At 41.6% G+C, this 17,175-nt stretch overlaps 1 protein-coding gene across 5 annotated transcripts in view; it reads left to right on the plus strand.

Moving 5' to 3' along the window:
- The window catches only part of COL4A3 (collagen type IV alpha 3 chain), a 152,989-nt gene that overhangs the window by 74,831 nt on the left and 60,983 nt on the right, over nt 1–17,175 (plus strand). For all 5 annotated transcript variants that reach the window (XM_061636830.1, XM_061636829.1, XM_061636833.1 and 2 more), the window contains 8 exons: nt 1,240–1,332; nt 2,554–2,649; nt 3,136–3,206; nt 3,478–3,666; nt 4,243–4,411; nt 13,489–13,581; nt 14,177–14,281; nt 15,270–15,358. In XM_061636830.1, the coding sequence (XP_061492814.1) occupies nt 1,240–1,332; nt 2,554–2,649; nt 3,136–3,206; nt 3,478–3,666; nt 4,243–4,411; nt 13,489–13,581; nt 14,177–14,281; nt 15,270–15,358 (905 nt within the window). The remainder of the gene's footprint in view (nt 1–1,239; nt 1,333–2,553; nt 2,650–3,135; nt 3,207–3,477; nt 3,667–4,242; nt 4,412–13,488; nt 13,582–14,176; nt 14,282–15,269; nt 15,359–17,175) is intronic.

Below are 17,175 nucleotides of genomic sequence, written 5' to 3' on the forward strand. Positions count from 1 at the left end.
TATTATAGACTTATAACTGATCTGATCTTTGACAAATGGGAAGTCAATATTTTACTCTTTATTTTTTATTTTTATTTTTATTTTTATTTATTTTTTTTGTTTAACTATTTTTGATTTTGTTTTTTGTCTTTGAATGTTTTATGATTTCGTCTTGTATGTTTTATGAAAATTTGAATAAAAATTATTGAAAAAAAAAAAGAGACTGTGGTATTCACGATCCCTATGTATGGATGTGAAAGTTGGACAGTGAAAAAAGCGGGTAAGAGAAAAATCAACTAATTTGAAATGTGGTGTTGGAGGAAAGCTTTGCAGATACCATGGACTGCGAAAAAGACCAGTAATTGGGTGTTAGAACAAATTAAACCAGAACTATCACTAGAAGCTAAAATGATGAAATTGAGATGATCATACTTTGGACACATAATGAGAAGACATAATTCACTAGAAAAGACAATCATGCTGGGAAAAACAGAAGGGAGTAGAAAAAGAGGAAGACCAAACAAGAGATGGATTGATTCCACAAAGGAAGCCACAGACCTGAACTTACAAGATCTGAACAGAGTGGTTTATAACAGATGCTCTTGGAGGTCGCTGATTCATAGGGCCGCCATAAGTCGTAATCAACTTGAAGGTACACAACCACCACCACCACTACTTGATTTAATCCAGTTTCCAAGTCCATCTCCCATGTTCATTTATGCTTATTAAAATAGCTTTGGAGTGAGAGATTGGCCCAGTTCAGACGATCATATCTCAGTTTAATAAGTAATGTGAAAGTCTTCAATTAAGTATAGTTTCCTGTTTCATCAACTGAGAACCCATGGATACCAGCTTCAGAACAAGACAGGATGGTTTGACACTGGTTTCAAAAGTATTATTTTTCTCTATATTAGTGCAACCCTGCCCTAATTAAATAAATAAATATATGTATTTGTTATTCAAAAGCAGTTTGTAGGTTGACCACTAAGTGCTGCAATTATTTGACATTCCTCATTGACTTCCCAGTGGAAAGAATAACAAGTAATGCCAACATTCACCAAGTTTTTGATATTTGATATATCATAAAACACATATAGCTTAGAATTTATTTGTATTTTTCCATATTGTCAATGTTATTGTGAGTTCATCTTAAACTTGAGGTCCTTAAAACACCTAAATAGCTTATATAGAGACTTGTCATTATATTTGTGATCAATGTATGAAGCCATTTTTTGTCTTTTTTGTTGTTATTATAAACAGGTATAATAACTTTTGAAAGAGGCCCACTAGGAAGCCCAGGAAGCCCAGGATGCATGGGATCTCCAGGCCTTTCAGGAGATAGTGGAGCAAAAGGTCAGTTGTTCTACTTGCAAATACATGTCTAACCTTGATAATTTAAGGACAGCAAGGCAGTGAACAGAAATCTTAGCCCTAGATCAAGATAATAAATCATTAGACCAGTGGTGGCTGGTGGTTATTGGGACAAATAGGGCGGAAGGCAGAGAGGTCAACAATAGGTGAAGTCAGAGCTAATTAGGGGCAGAACCAACTAATTCCAGTTCTGTCCCCATCCTCTCCCCTGGTGAGCAATATAACACTAACACTGAGAGGACGCTGACAGGCAGTGCCACCCTCTGAACTGGTTGTGAAGTAAGAAGGCATGCAGGTGGGGACTGGCTGAGGGCAGGCAGACATCATTGGGCAGTGCCCCATTTGCCCTAATGGACTAGCCTCTACTGCATTAGACTCTGTCAAGATTATTTAGGCATAGAATATACTCAGTTACTTTTCATCAGGCTAAGAGAAATTAAATCTGAATTTGTTTTCAAGCTGAACCCATAAAGATGATCAAACTGCACCAGAGTAGACTGGCTGCCTGTACCTCCTTCCAGGCAATCGTGCGAGTTTTACCTCACACCAAGTGCCAATATATATAGTAGCATGTGCAGCAGTCAGTGTTGGATTAGGCTGGGGAAACATGGATTCAGTTCGCAATGAGCTGTGAATGGGTGGCACTGAGACAGTCACTATCTCAGGGTTATTGTCTACAAGCCACCCTGAGCTCTTGAAGGAACAGTAGGATAAAAATCAAAGAGAGAGGTCAAGATAAAAAGGTGATTTGTATGGGCTTTTTCACTGTTGATTACAGGTTTGCCTGATAACAGGCTATGGTCTGAGGGCACATGAGGCCAGCACCCTGCTGAAGCTAAGCAGGGTCATGTCTGGTTAGTGCCTGGATGGGAGACCGCCTGAGAACCATATGTAAGCCACCTTGGGTTTATATCATGAAAAAGAAAGGCGAGGTATAAATGTAATAAATAAATAATAAACACTAATAATCTTTTATCACATTGATTAATGAATACTATTTACTGGAAAAAAATTACCTCATTATATGCTCCTGGGAATCACTGTCTTGTTGAACACAGAAAGATCATGCCACACGGGATAGGATGCATAAACACGATTTCACATCCTTGCTGATAAATACGTATGATTCCCTGGGACACTTGTGCTTCTGACACAGCAATACTTTGCCAATATAACCTTTAACAGAGCAATAATTTTACTCAGGTGAAGAAGCGGGCCCCTGCAACCAGTGCAGCTATATTATGGGAGCACCTGGCCTTCCTGGTGTTCCTGGAGCACAGGGTCAACAAGGAGTTAAAGGTAAAAGATTATGATAATGCTTCCTAAAATATATCGAGAGTTGGGGGAGAGGGTGAAAATCTCCAGCCGGCAATATATTCCAGTTTGTAGACTATTTTATCCTCAGCCTTTATACCCTTTAGAATATAGAATAAGTCACATGATTGTGCTTATATTATTTGATAAAGGGGGTGATGATGCTAATTCTTACACACCAGTCCTTACACCTCCCATTCCAGTGAAGAGTCCCAGGTGGTTGGTGGACTTTTTTCTTTCTTCTTCTTTTGTGCCACTGCCACCAACTTCTGGGGAGATCTTGGGGAGCCAAATCATGCCAACAGACCAGGGATTCATCACCCCTGAGGTAGTGAGTAAAGCTTGCTTTGGCATATAGGGAGAGGCACTCTTGCATTCAGTGTTAATCTGATATCTTTAGTAGTATATGCTCACTTACTTCAACCTGTTTCCCATCTTATTCCATCTAAATCATTGTGTTTCCCATTGCAGGTGCGGAAGGAATATTTGGCCCTAAAGGATCCCAAGGATCCCCTGGGCAGCAGGGGCCTCCTGGAGTTCAGGTAAGTTCATGTTAAAATTGTTTCTACATATGTTTTGTACATAGTTACAGTTAGAAAGGTAGGGCGTTGATTCAGAGCCATTTGTACCAATCCATTGAAGGATGTGGGTGCTTTCCTTTGCCATAGCAGACAATGGGAGAGCCAGCTTTGCATGTAGAGAATCATTTATTCAGAACACAGCCTTAGTGTATTGATTCTCCTATACCTCTCATAGAGTTTATATAGATACAATGCAATTGTTCTTGCCATATTTTATTAATGTGTGACACAGGGACTTCCAGGTCTTCCAGGAAACCAAGGCCTTAAAGGATCAAAAGGTGTACCAGAGTATGTGCACCCAGAAAGCCCAAAAGGAGACAGAGGAGAACGAGGACTCAGAGGAACTTCAGGAGAAAAAGGTTCAGACGGGTTACCTGGGAAACATGGATTGAAAGGTTCAAGAGGTTCTGTGGGAGAACAGGTTAGTTCATGCCAGTCTCCATAATAGTTATGCCTTGCACAATCATATTCATTTTTGCATTTCTTTAAATCAGTTGAAAAACAAATAAGGTAAACCATATCTAGATACAATTATCTGTTATGCACATATATTAATTTTTGTTGTGTACCATAACTCTGTTATGACATCTGAAAAAATAATGAATGTGGAAAGGTGCACGTGCGACCTATGGGCAGTATAAATCTACAGTAGTCAGTAATAACTTTTTCCTTGTTGATTAAAGTTTCCTTATAGACCTGAAGATGTAAAGCCTCTCCTAGTAATTTGTGAAGATCAATATGAAATTGTTGTATTTACTTATTTCTGCTTTGAGTGACATTTGGTGAATCAATGGTGGGTGGTATCGGTGGCAAGTGCAGACTTTATCGTGCTTCAGACTATTTATGGTAGCAGTCCATACGCAGAAGAGTTCTGGTAGCAGTGCATACACATAAGAGTTGGTGTTGTGAGCACCAACGTTTGTTTCTGACCATGGCTTGCCATTATGTACAAACAATTCCTGTTTCTGTTAAACAATGTTTTCTGAATTATTCTCAGGGATCTGATGGTCCAAAAGGAGACAGAGGTACACCAGGATCAGTTGGTAGCCCAGGTCTTCTTGGAGAAATAGGGCTATATGGACCACCTGGATATGGACCACCAGGAGTGGAAGGGTCTAAAGGATCTCAAGGAAGTCCTGGGTTGTCTGGGTTGCTTGGAGAAACTGGTCAGTAGATATTTTAGTAGTAGTAGTAGTAGCAGTAGCAGTAGTAGTAGTAGTAGTAGTAGTAGTAGTAAAAAGCTGAAGGGGGTGGTAAACTCAGATACCCTCTTTCTAACATAACAAATTGGCTAACTTAATAAAATTCCATAGAAGAAATACAAAAGTTCAGTATTGCCTCTTGTTTTTGAAACTTTGATCTGGCACTCCTCATTTATTCATCTATTGGTTTTTATTTGCTAAGAATTTTTCATTTAAAAAAACTGGACATAAAATAGCATGATGTGACAATAAAATAATTAAAACATATACACAGAATAAAACAAACAGGAAATGAAATCTATAGCATAGAAAATAAAATCAGTGCTACACATGTAAGTAAAGCTAATTGATAAATGTAGTATGCCCTGATGAACGTTATAATGAAAGTAAACTACAAAGCTAAGCCAAGGGCTGAAACGATAAGGGTTTAATATAAGTATTTAGTTCTTTATTTTATTTTATATTATTTATTTATTCATTAAATTTATGTCCTGCCCTTCCTCCCAGAAGGAGCCCAGGACGGTAGACAAAAACACTAAAAGAGCTATAAAACATCTTAGAAACAAAAGACTTTAAAACATATTAAAACAAAACATCTTCAAAAACAGTTTTAAAAACACAAAAACCAATTCCGACACAGACTGGGATAAGGTCTCTACTTAAAAGGATTGTTGAAAGACGAAGGTCCTCAGTATATTCAAGACTTTAATATATAAATACATATAGATTTATGTTTTGGGGTGCTTTGCTGCTGAACTATCAAGATCTCCGGCATATTCAATAAATAGACCACAGATAAGTCTCTGGTTTTTCTTGTTGTTATGTGCCTCCAAGTCGACTATGACTTATGGCGACCCTATGAATCAGCGACCTCCAAGAGCATCTGTCATGAACCACCCTGTTCAGATCTTGTAAGTTCAGATCTGTGGCTTCCTTTAGGGGATCAATCCATCTCATTTGGCCTTCCCCTTTTTCTACTCCCTTCTGTTTTTCTCAGCATTATTATATTTTCTAATGAATCATGTCTTCTCATTATGTTGCGCATCAAGACAGATGCTGTGGCACCCCCATTTCTTTTAAAGCATTCCATAGTTTTTCATGATCTACACAGTCAAAGGCTTTGCTGTAATCTATAAAGCACAGGGTGATTTTCTTCAGAAATTCCTTGGTCTGTTCCATTATCCAATGTATGTTTGCAATATAATCACTGGCCCCTCTTCCCTTTCTAAATCCAGCTTGGACCATTTGACGTCCATGTGTAGAGTCTTCAGTTGCTCAAAAATGTGTTTGCAAGAAACAAATTATTCACAGAATTCAATAAGTCTTTCTCCTGCTTCATTTCTGTCTCCTAGACCCCATTTCCCCACAATTCCTAATTCTTCTCTGTTCCCTACTTTTGCATTCCAATCACCCATGATTATCAGCATATCTTGTTTTGGTGTGTGATCAATTTCTTCCTGTTCTGCGTAAAATTTCTCCAATTCCTCTTCTTCTGCATTTGCCGTTGAAGCATAGACTTGGATGATGGTTATGTTGATGGGTTTCCCGTTTAATCTCATGGATATAACTCACTCAGACCTTGTGTTGTAGCTCCTAATTGCTTTTGCTACATCACTTCTGTCAGCTCTTCACTGAGACAGCAGTGTTGGTGGGGGTGCAGGCAGGGCTGGAGATTCCTTGGTAATTGCCAGGCCGTAAGTCCTCAGCCGGCAGCTTGGCTATAAATCTGCCAGGCTAGCAAGGAGGAAGCAAGATAAGGGCAGAGGCCGTTCAAAGCTTACGTGCCAAGCCAGAAATCCAGAAGAGACGTCAGTGAAGGTCCTGGTCTAGTTTGCCGAGAGATCAGTCCAAGTCAAGGTTCAGGGGATAGGAAGACACACAGTGGTCACGCCTGACGTTGTAGTCAGCAACAAGCTGAAGCCAAGGTGTGACTTTTAAGGAGCAGGTTTGTCAGCAGGTGTGAGCCATCAGCGTTTTGGCCTTAAGTGGACAGGCCTGCCCCTCTTCTGCCTGACCTTCTGTTGTCTACGTTCTGCAGGTGAGGGGGGAGTATCATGTTCACTGTATGCGTCTGGCTGAAGGGCTTCAGCTGGGTCTGGGGTGTTCTGCAGCTGAGGGGGAGAAGGAGCTGGGTTCTTAGGAGTTTCCTCCATTTCTCCTTCTGCATCTGCTGCTTCTGGGTCTGCTGCTGTTACTCCCGAGTCATCCTCGTCTGATGAGTCCTCTGACGGGGCCATGACAACTTCTCACTATTAAAGCAACCCCATTTCTTCTTAATTTCTCATTTCCTGAATAAAATATTTTGTAGTTGCCTGATTGAAAATGTCCCATTCCCATCCATGTTAGTTCGCTCACACCAAGTATTGTAATGTTGATGCGTTCCATTTCTTGCTTGACAATTTCTAACTTTCCCTGGTTCATGCTTCTCACATTCCATGTTCCTATTGTGTGCGTCGTATAACTCTGGACTCACCTTTCGCATCTGTGCGCATCAGCCTCTGGGCTTCCTTTCGGTTTTGACCCAGCTGCGTCATTAGTCACAGCGCTACTCGTACTTGTCCGTTGTTCTTTCCCAGTAGCTCGGTGAGTGCCTTCTGACCTTGGGGTCTCATCTTCCAGCACTATCTCGTGTTGCATTTTGGATACTCTGTTCATAGGGATTTCGTGGTAAGAGATACTCAGAGGTGGTTTACCACTGCCTTCCTCTGAGTTTGGATGCATCTTAGTCTGGTGTTTCAGCTTTGACCATTCTGCCTTGGGTGCCCCTGCTAGGAGTCTAGCCTCTTGGCCTAGACTCCTGACAGCATTGCTGTTCACTTCTTCAGCACTCTCAAACCCCCTCACCATGTTAAGGTGTGCATCCAAGAGGGGGCTCTGGTTTTTAGCTCTGCCCATATTAACTTTAATATGGTGCATAATCCCTTCGTTATGAAATTCCACACTTTGCCAATTTCCCAAAGAACTGAGGAAGCATGAAAGAAATTATCCTGTTTATCTTACTCTAGCTTAGCTGCCAACACTAACTATTATGCAAGAGTGGATATAGACTTGGGTCAAACTGCATCAAGAATGTTGGCTGAATGTAAAGGAGGTATGGTGTTTGTAACACAACCAATTAGGTGTAATACAGCAAGCCAAAGGTTCTGTACAATCTCACATTTCCACCACATGTGGAAGAAAGTACCCTTTAAGCATATACTTTCTCCACCATAAATCGGCTTGATTTACATCAGCATCACAGCTTTCTTCCACAGTGGAACTCAAGACATTTGAATTAGATTGCAATCCAAAACACACTTACCTGGGAGTAAGTCTCATTAACCCAATGGAGTTTATTTCTGAGTAGACTTGTATTGGATTGCAGTCTAAATCATTAAAGAGGTTTTCCCTGATTTAAAATGTTAACCTAAGATGCTTATAAATTAGATGCTGTTGTTGACATTATGGAAATTGTCTTCCACAGAGGGAGACTAAAATTTGTTAATCATCCTAAATTTCTTCAGTGCCCCAAAGTGAGATTCACACTGGCTACTTGAAACTGCAGAATAACAGATATTCAAAAGGAACATACTTAATGGATAAGGATACTCATATCTGGAGTGTATTAGAGATGCGTTTACATGCATTTACAAACTGTCCTAGGCCAAGCCTCAAAGAATCATTTATGATGCCAAGCTTTTAGAGATTACAATTGGACAACCCATATTTAAGATATAATTTGAAACTCCCCCATGAACTCATTTCAGAATATGTGTCCCTGTCATGAATCCTGTGGCTTGGCAATGGAGCAATGAGAAGGAGGAAGAAGAGATTGGACTAATGGGAAAGTGCCAGTGATGTGCCCCCAGACGTGGGTGAGCTTGAAAGCTCCTGCATTTCCGACATTGATAGCTCTGCCCTTATAGTTCCAGTTACTGCCAGGGAGGCACTGTCCAATCAGGAAGTTGTCTCTCCCCCTTCCCTTTGTCCCCCTTCCTCACTCACCCAGCTGCAGTCACCGCTGCTGCTGCCACCGCCAAGCAAGGCCCCTCCTGAGGGGGATGTTGAGGAGGGGTCTAGCTGCACCAAGAATCTCAACGGGCCCTCACTGTCCCTCTGAGGAGGAGCGCACTCTCTCTACAGTGACACTCAGTCCACCCAAGTAGGGTGCCTGCACATCCTTACTTAAGATTGGTAAGGAGGCATGTCTACTTGCTGCAACAATGTCTTAGTGCAGTGTAGTAATGTCTTGTTAATCCTAGTAAAACTGCTGAATCCTGTGTAACCTGTAAGCTGATTCATGAAGCTCCCTGAACTGAAACGTTCTATTAAAACTACCAAAGAAAAGCACACCTCCGTGTTTGAGTCTGACTTCAGTGTGTTCAGGCTGGAGAGTCCCTGATTCTGTAGAGGGTGTGAAACTGACTTTTACTTCCCAATTTTCATTATCTTGGCTTGCAAGACTTCCATCTAAAATAGTCACTCAACATCCTGGCCAAAACCCACAATCTTAGATAATATCTAAGAAGCTCCACATACAAGCAGAAGTCTGACTGGTCTTGGCAAGTTTCAAGACCTGATACTTCCTCATTTCTCACAACAATCTGTGATTACTTTATTCTGCTAAGAATAATTCTGAAATGCCAACTTTTAAAAAAAAATTCTTTAGATTTATATCCTGCCCTTCCTTCCAGTAGGAGCTCAGGGCAGCAAGCAAGAGCACTAAAAACATTCTAAAACATCATCAAAACATACTTTAAAATATATTACAGTAGGGCCCCACTCATACGGTAGGTTACGTTCCTGACCTCCGCAGAAAAGCGAAACCCGCTGAAAAGCAGAACTCTGTCAATAAAATGGCGCCCGATGCCTGAAAAACGCTGTAAAAGCGGAACAAGCACCGTATGAGTGGAGCCTTACTCTAATTTTAGCCGCCATATTAGCAGAATGCCGAAAAGTAGGCCCCCGAAAAGCGGGGCCCTACTGTACAACAAAACATCCTTAAAAACTTATTAAAACATGTTTAAAAACATCTTTTAAAAAAAAAAAGCTTTAAAAACATCTTTTTTTAAAAAAAGCTTTGCGAACATACTAAAAAACAATTCCAACACAGATATACCCTGGGATACGGTCTCTTCATAAAAGGCTTGTTGAAAAAGGAAGGTCTTCAGTAGGCACCGAAAACGTAACAGAGATGGCACCTGTATAATATTTAAGGGAAGGGAATGCCGAAGGGTAGGTACTACTACACTAAAGATCCGCTTCCTATGTTCTGCAGAATGGACATCGTGATGCCCTCACCTGCCGAGCGCAGTGATTGACTGGGCATATAAGGGGTAAGATGATATTTCAGGTGTCCTGGTCCCAAGCTGTATAGGGCTTTGTACACCAAAACCAGCACCTAGAACATAGCCCAGTAGCTAATAGGTAGGCAGTGCAATTCATTTAGCAGCAGGGTGACGTGGGTGATACCCTGCCCCATTGAGCTGTCTCACTGCTGCATTTTGCACCAGCTGCAGCTTCCGGACCAATGTCAAGGGCAGCCCCACACAGAGCGCATTACAGTAACCCAGCCTGGACGCAGAGCTGCCCCTAGGCACTGGGAAGTGGGGCAGCTGCCCCAGGCCCCGTGCTTTGGGAGGGGCACGCTTGGCGATCCAAGCACGCTGCCGCCGCCAGCAGAGGACCTGCCCAGCAAGCTCCTGGCGGCCGCAACAGTGAGCCATGGGGGGAGAGAGCCACCTCCGCAAAGATCAAAGTCGCTGCCGCAGCAGACTTCCTTCTGCTGCAATGAAGAAACGGCTCGCTGCAGCGTGCTCCTGCAGGCCACAGTAGCTAGCCGTGAGGAGAGATAGCCGTGTGAAGAACAAAGCCTCAGTTGGTGGGTGAAGTAATGGCTCAGAAAAGGAGGAAGTCGCGCTGCTGTCCCCCTGGGGCAAAATGAATAGGGGGGAAAACCAAGGAGCAGAGGCGGCACAAACAGCCCCGCAATCCCCAAAAATAAAGCGGGACAAAAAAGAACAGGAACAAGGGGGGGATTTAACAACTGTCCCACCCAGCTGAAAACTATCTCAAAAGAAAATTCAAAGGGGAAAAAGGAGGGGAAAACAACTGGAAGCAAAACCAAATGAACCCCCCAGTCAGAACAGACGCTCTCACAGCAACAGAAGTTAACAGTAAACTGTAAGGAAAACAGAAAATGCAAGGTGAAGGAAGAAGGGGGGGGGAACTGGACACAAAACCAAACGAACCCCCATGTCGACACACTCGCACACACAACTTTCACAAGTTAAACACTAAAATCTTCATAGTATGCGCTGAGATAACAGCCTCGAAGGAAGGCAAGAATGAATAAGAAATGGATATGGAACAGGTTGACTAGAGGCCTATTCCCTGAAGTGAAGGTAATCATATTTGTATTTAATAGGTTGGGGGGGGCAACTATGCTTTTGCCCCGGGGCCCGCACATGCTAAGGGCAGGCCTGCCTGGACGTTACCAGTGTGTGGACAACAGTGGTCAGACTATCAGGGTCTAGAAATGGCCATAGCTGTCTTACCAGCCAAAGCCAGTAAAAGGCACTCCTAGCCACTGAGGTCACCTGGGCCTCTAGCAACAAAAATGGATCCAGGAGCAACCCCAGACTATGGACCTGCTCTTTCAGAGGGAATACAACCCCATCCAAAGCAGGCAACTGACCAATTATCTGAACAGTGCCTCTGTCTTGTTAGGATTCAGTGTCAGTTTATTGGCCGTCATCCAGCCCACCACCAAGTCCAGGCAGTGGTCCAGGGCTTGCACAGCCTCTCCTGATTCAGATATTACAGAGAAATAGAGCTGGGTGTCATCAGCGTACTGCTGACACTTTGTCCTAAATCTCCTGATGACTGCTCCCAAGCGCTTCATATAAATGTTAAACAACACGGGGAACAAGATGGTACCCTGTGGCACCCCACAGCACAGCTGCCAGGGGGCCAAGAGATCCAATGCTATTCTCTGAAAACGACTCTGGAGATAAGGTCGGAATGGCTGTAAAACAGTGCCCTTGATACTCATCTCACCAAGTCAGCCCAGAAGGATACCATGGTCAATGGTATCGAAAGCCACCAAGAGATCCAGTAAGAATAACAGGGTCACACTCCCCCTGTCCTTCTATTGATAGTCATCCATCAGGGCGACCAAGACCAAGTCAGTCCCATAACTAGAGCTTGGAAAAGTTACTTTTTTGAACTAAAGCTCCCATCAGCCTAATCCAGTGGCCATGTTGCCTAGGGCTGATGGGAGTTGTAGTTCAAAAAAGTAACTTTTCCAAGCTCTGCCCATAACCATGCCTGAACCTGAATGGGTCAAGACTGAATGGGTCAAGATAATTTGCTTCATCCAAGGGTACTTGCAATTGCTGCACCACAACCCTCTTTATCACCTTCCCTAAAAAGGGGGTATTTGCAACCAGTTGGTTGTTGACACAAATCAATGGGTCCAGGATGGGCTTCTTCAGTAGCAATTGGATCACCACCTCTTTCAGGGTTGTTGGAACCACTCCCTCCTGCAATGATGTGTTGACCACAACCTGGATCCGCTCGGTCAAACCTCCTCAGCAAGCTTTAATAAGCCAAGAAAGGCAAAGGTCGAGAGGAAACATTGCTGGCCACATTGTCGCAAACACCTTGTCCACGTCATCAAGCCGCATCAACTGAAACTGATCCCAAGAAGTTACAGCAGATAATGCACTGGACACCTCACTGGGGGCTACACTAGATGTAGATGGGGCATCAAGATTGCTACGAAGGTGAGCAACTTTACCTTCAAAGTGCTTTGCAAACAATTCACAGTGGGTCTCTGAAGAGTCTAAAACTCCATTTCCTGGTGTTGATGTCAACAGACCACTGACGATATGGAAAAGCTCCACTGGACGGTTATTTGAGGATATGATGGTGACAGAGAAGTGGGCCTTCTTCCCTCACCGCCATGCATTAGGCACGGTTATGATGTTTTACTCATGCCTGATCAGCCTCACAACACGTCTTTCACCACTTGTGCTCTAGCCATCATCCAGCCTGTTTCATTGCCCTTAGCTCACTGGTGTAAGTCTCAATAGTTTACCATAGGCCGGACAATTGGTTGCCCTTTCACTTAGATATTCAATCAGGCGGTACTCATCCCAGCTTGACTCATCTCGGCAATTGATCTTGGTGCCTCTTAAGAAACATCTGTTTTCACTTCCCTTTTTCTTTTCCAGCTCGGCCAAGCCAGTTTGCAATTTGGTACTCTTGCAACTTATAAGCAACTTACAATTAAAATAAATTTATAATCAGGTAATAATCAAACAACCCACCTGGAAAATTCAGTCAATATTGCCACTGATCACAATCCCACCCTCTGTGACTTTTGCCAGGTAGAAGGTATATATGTTTTCTGATGCCTATATGAGTCTACTATCCTATATGTGTGCTATGCACAACATATATACATCTTCCAAAATATGCTGCATACCACCTACAAAATCCTTAATCTCAAAAATCCCAATATGTAGCAAGCTCCTCCCAGCACCTCAGATTTCCTGAAAGCATTAGTGTTTTGATATTGCTAGCTACTATCAGCCTACTTTTCCATAGATAGATGCAGCTGATTAGTATCTGATTTCTGACCTGAAGAACTAAACTAATTAGTTGGGTTTCCTTCCAGTGTAGTTATTTATTTATTTATTTGATTTATATCCAGCCCTTCCTCCCAGCAGGAGCCCAGGGCAGCAAACAGAAGCGCTAAAAACACTTTAAAACATCATAAAAACAGACCGTAAAATACATTAAAACAAAATGTTAAAAACATTTTTAAAAAGCTTTAAAAACATCTTTTAAAAAGAGTTAAAAACATTTTTTTAAAAAAAGCATATTAACAAGCAATTCTAACACAGACACAGACTGTGATAGTTGTGATCAGTACATCTGTATTGGAGTTACCACACTGCTTTTTTCTCCCAAGATACCCAGCTTCATTGTTCTTGCTGTCTTTAAAAATAAACAAACATTGGCATGTTCTAGTTTTTGTTGTTTACACTTTTAAGGTCCTAAAGGTGAGCCAGGTAAAGTAAATGCAATTCCTGGACCTCCTGGACTTCGAGGGCCAGATGGTAGACCCGGACCACAAGGAGGACGAGGTGAGAGCTACATTTTCAAGCTGAACTATTACCAAACTAACCATCTAAAGTATTTCACAAAAGGAGAAGGCTGAAATCTGCCATGGCCAAGTCAGCCAAGCAGAAGCCACTACCCAAGAAGTAACCTACAGAACAGACTGAAAGAATAGGCAACAGAAGCAAGCAAAATCCTGACAGCAAGGAGGAAAGATGCTCTAATTTGCAGGCAAGCAGTCAGGACTGAGTAATTCCCATATGCAGAGAATTTATTTTGATGGTTAAAGCTGCATTCTAATCCCACGTACCTGGGTGAATAACCCCCCAGTGAACTCAATGGGATTTATTTCTGAGTAGGCATGGTTAGGATTGCCCTGTTAACTACTGTTAGTAAGGGATAGAGTTTTGCTACCACTCTGGTGTAAAATGTAACTCAACTTGCCAGAACCAATCAAAGAGAGAGAGAGATTCCTGAAGGGAAAAAAAGTGTTAGTTTCTCTAGCCCCAGTTTGCAAGAAGGGAACCTTCAACCCCCTTGTTTTTGTTCTAGAGAGAGAGAGAAGTGCAATCTGATACTGTTGCCAGAATTACTATTATATATATATATATATATTTATAGGTAGTGTTGGATCCAGAGGACCACGTGGTGATCCAGGCCCCCCAGGACCAGAAGGTGATCCAGGCTTATCAGAGAATGGATTTCCTGGTTATCCTGGACTCAAGGGTAACATATTGGTCTTTTACCTAAAGGGAGAAATGAATACTAAAACAGAATAACAAAACAAGTTGAGAAATTAGGTAAAGCCACTTGTGGTGTAATGGTTAGACTGTTGGATTAGGACCTGGGAGACCAGGGTCTGAATTCCCATTCAGCCATGAAGCTCACTGGGTGACCTTGGGCCAGTCATTGTCTCTCAGCCTAACCTACCTCACAGGGTTGTTGTGATGATAAAATGGAGAGGGGAGAACCATATACACCACTTTAAGCTCACTGGAGGAAGGGTGGTATATAAATGTAATAAGTAAATCATATATGAACACCTAGAGATCTTCACACCAAAAATCCCAATTAGATTTGTGTTATGAAGATACAATTATATATATAGCTAATGTGTTGCCCTCCATATGTTGTTGGGCTTCAGCTCCCATCAGCCCCACCCTACACGGTCAGTGATAAGGAATTATGGGTGTTATAGTCCAATATCTGGACAGTACCATATTGGCTATATATAGACAGCATTTCAGCTACAAAAGTAAAAACATATCATGCATTTTCAAAATGGAGGACTGCTGACAATTTGACTTTAAAAGTACAGTTCCGTATAAATTTCATTCATTTCGGCATACTTCTGATTCCATGATAGCATGTTCCATTACTTTCTTATAAAAACAGTGTCAGAAAAAGGTAAAACAAGTATTTCCCCTCTATCACAATAGAAACTGTGCTTTTTAAAATTGAATTCATGTTGAAATTTGCATAGTATAGCTATTTATTCATTTATTCAGAACATTTGTATCCCACTTTTTCTCAAAAAGCTCAAGGCAGCTAACAATATCAAATCATATATTAACAACTGAAAATATCTTTTGCAAAATATTTATAGATTCCTAACTTAATTAGCAAGAAAAATGTCAGAAACTACATATTCACTTGGCACAAGTCAGCAAGGGCCTGTCTTGTATCGCTTAACATAGGGTGTTTTTCTTTGTAGGAGATAAAGGATCTAAAGGACTACCAGGTTGTCCAGGAAAATCAGGGGAACCAGGCTTGCCTGGAAAACCTGGAATCCCAGGAAAAAAGGTTGGTTCAAATAACAATTCCACTGAGTTTGGTGGGTCTACTAATTAGTGAGATCTTTAATGATCCCAGAACAGGAAGAACCATACCTATTTAGTTTGTGTCTGTGTCAAACCACTTCATTATGCTTCTGTCTGTCTCTGTCCTGGAAACCATTTTATGCTTTTCCTCCAAACATTCTGCTTCCTGCTCCTGCAGTTATGAGATTAGATTCTAAATGTTAGTAAACAATTAATTTGCATAATTATCTCCAGGTGCCCACACCCACTCCTCTAAAATTGATGTAAGCTGTTGAAAGTGTGTGTGTGTGTGTGTGTGTGAGTAAGATAATGAAATAACCATTTTGTGTATAATGATACAGCAAAATGCAAGCAGAAAAACATTACAATCCAATTCATGTTGACTTGCAGTATGTAGGTTCCATTTATTTCAGTGAGACTTACGCTCAAGTATATGTGCTCAACCCCTCTACGATGCACACCTTAACATGGTGAGGGGGTTTGAGAGTGTCGAAGAAGCTGAGAGCAATGCCGTCAGGAGTCTAGACCAAAAGGCTAGATTCCTAGCACGGGCACCCAAGGTGGAATGGTCAAAGCTGAGACACCAGACTAAGATGCATCCAAACTCAGAGGAAGGCAAAAGTGATGAACCACCTCTGAATACCTCTTACCACGAAAACCCTATGAACAGTGTATCCAAAATGCAACATGAGATAGTGCTGGAAGATGAGACCCCCCAGGTCAGAAGGCACTCACCAAGCTACTTGGGAAGAACAAAGGACAAGTACAAGTAGCACTGTGACTAATGATGCAGCTGGGTCAAAGCAGAAAGGAAGCCCAGAGGCTGATGCGCACAGATGCAAAAGGAGAGTCAGGAGTTATATGACACACACAATAGGAACATGGAATGTGAGAAGCATGAACCAGGGAAAGTTAGAAATTGTCAAACAAGAAATGGAAAGTATCAACATTACAATACTTGGTATGAGTGAATTAAAATGGACGGGAATGGGACATTTTCAATCAGGCAACTACAAAATATTTTATTCAGGAAATGAGAAATTAAGAAGAAACGGGGTTGCTTTAATAGTGAGAAGTGATGTAGCAAAAGCAATTGGGAGCTATAACATAAGGTGTGAGAGACATATCAATGAGATTTAACAGGAAACCTATTAACATAGCCATCATCCAAGTCTATGCTCCAACGGCAAATGCAGAAGAAGAGGAACTGGACAGATTTTACGCAGAAGTAAAGGGAGAAATTGCTCACACACCAAAACAAGTTCTAATAATCATGGGGGACTGGAATGCAAAAGTAGAGAACAAAGAAGAACTAGGAATTGTGGGGAAATGGAATTAGGAGACAGAAATGAAGAAGGAGACTTACTGAATTCTGTGAAGCCAATAATCTGTTTCTTGCAAACACATTTTTCGAGCAACCGAAAAGACAACTGTATACATGGGCATTACCAAATGGTCAATACAGGAATCAAATTGACTATATAATTGGTAGCAGAAGATGAAGAAGTTCCATACTTTCTGCAAACACAAGACCAGGAGCAGACTGCAGTACAGATCATGAACTGGTCATAAAAAATCAGAGTAAAGTTAAAGAAGACCAACAAAGCAATCATAATGCCCAAATACAATTTAAATAACATCCCAGAAGAATATAAAGATCAAATAAGGAACAGTTTTGAGGCTTCAAACTTAGTTGACAGAGAACCAGAAGAACTATGGAATGAAGTCAGAGACATTATCAGGGAAGAATGCAAAAAGACAATACCTCTAGGAACAAAAATAATTATTACAATAGTTATT

Source organism: Rhineura floridana, chromosome 7 (assembly GCF_030035675.1).
Source record: "Rhineura floridana isolate rRhiFlo1 chromosome 7, rRhiFlo1.hap2, whole genome shotgun sequence".
NCBI lineage: Eukaryota > Metazoa > Chordata > Lepidosauria > Squamata > Rhineuridae > Rhineura > Rhineura floridana.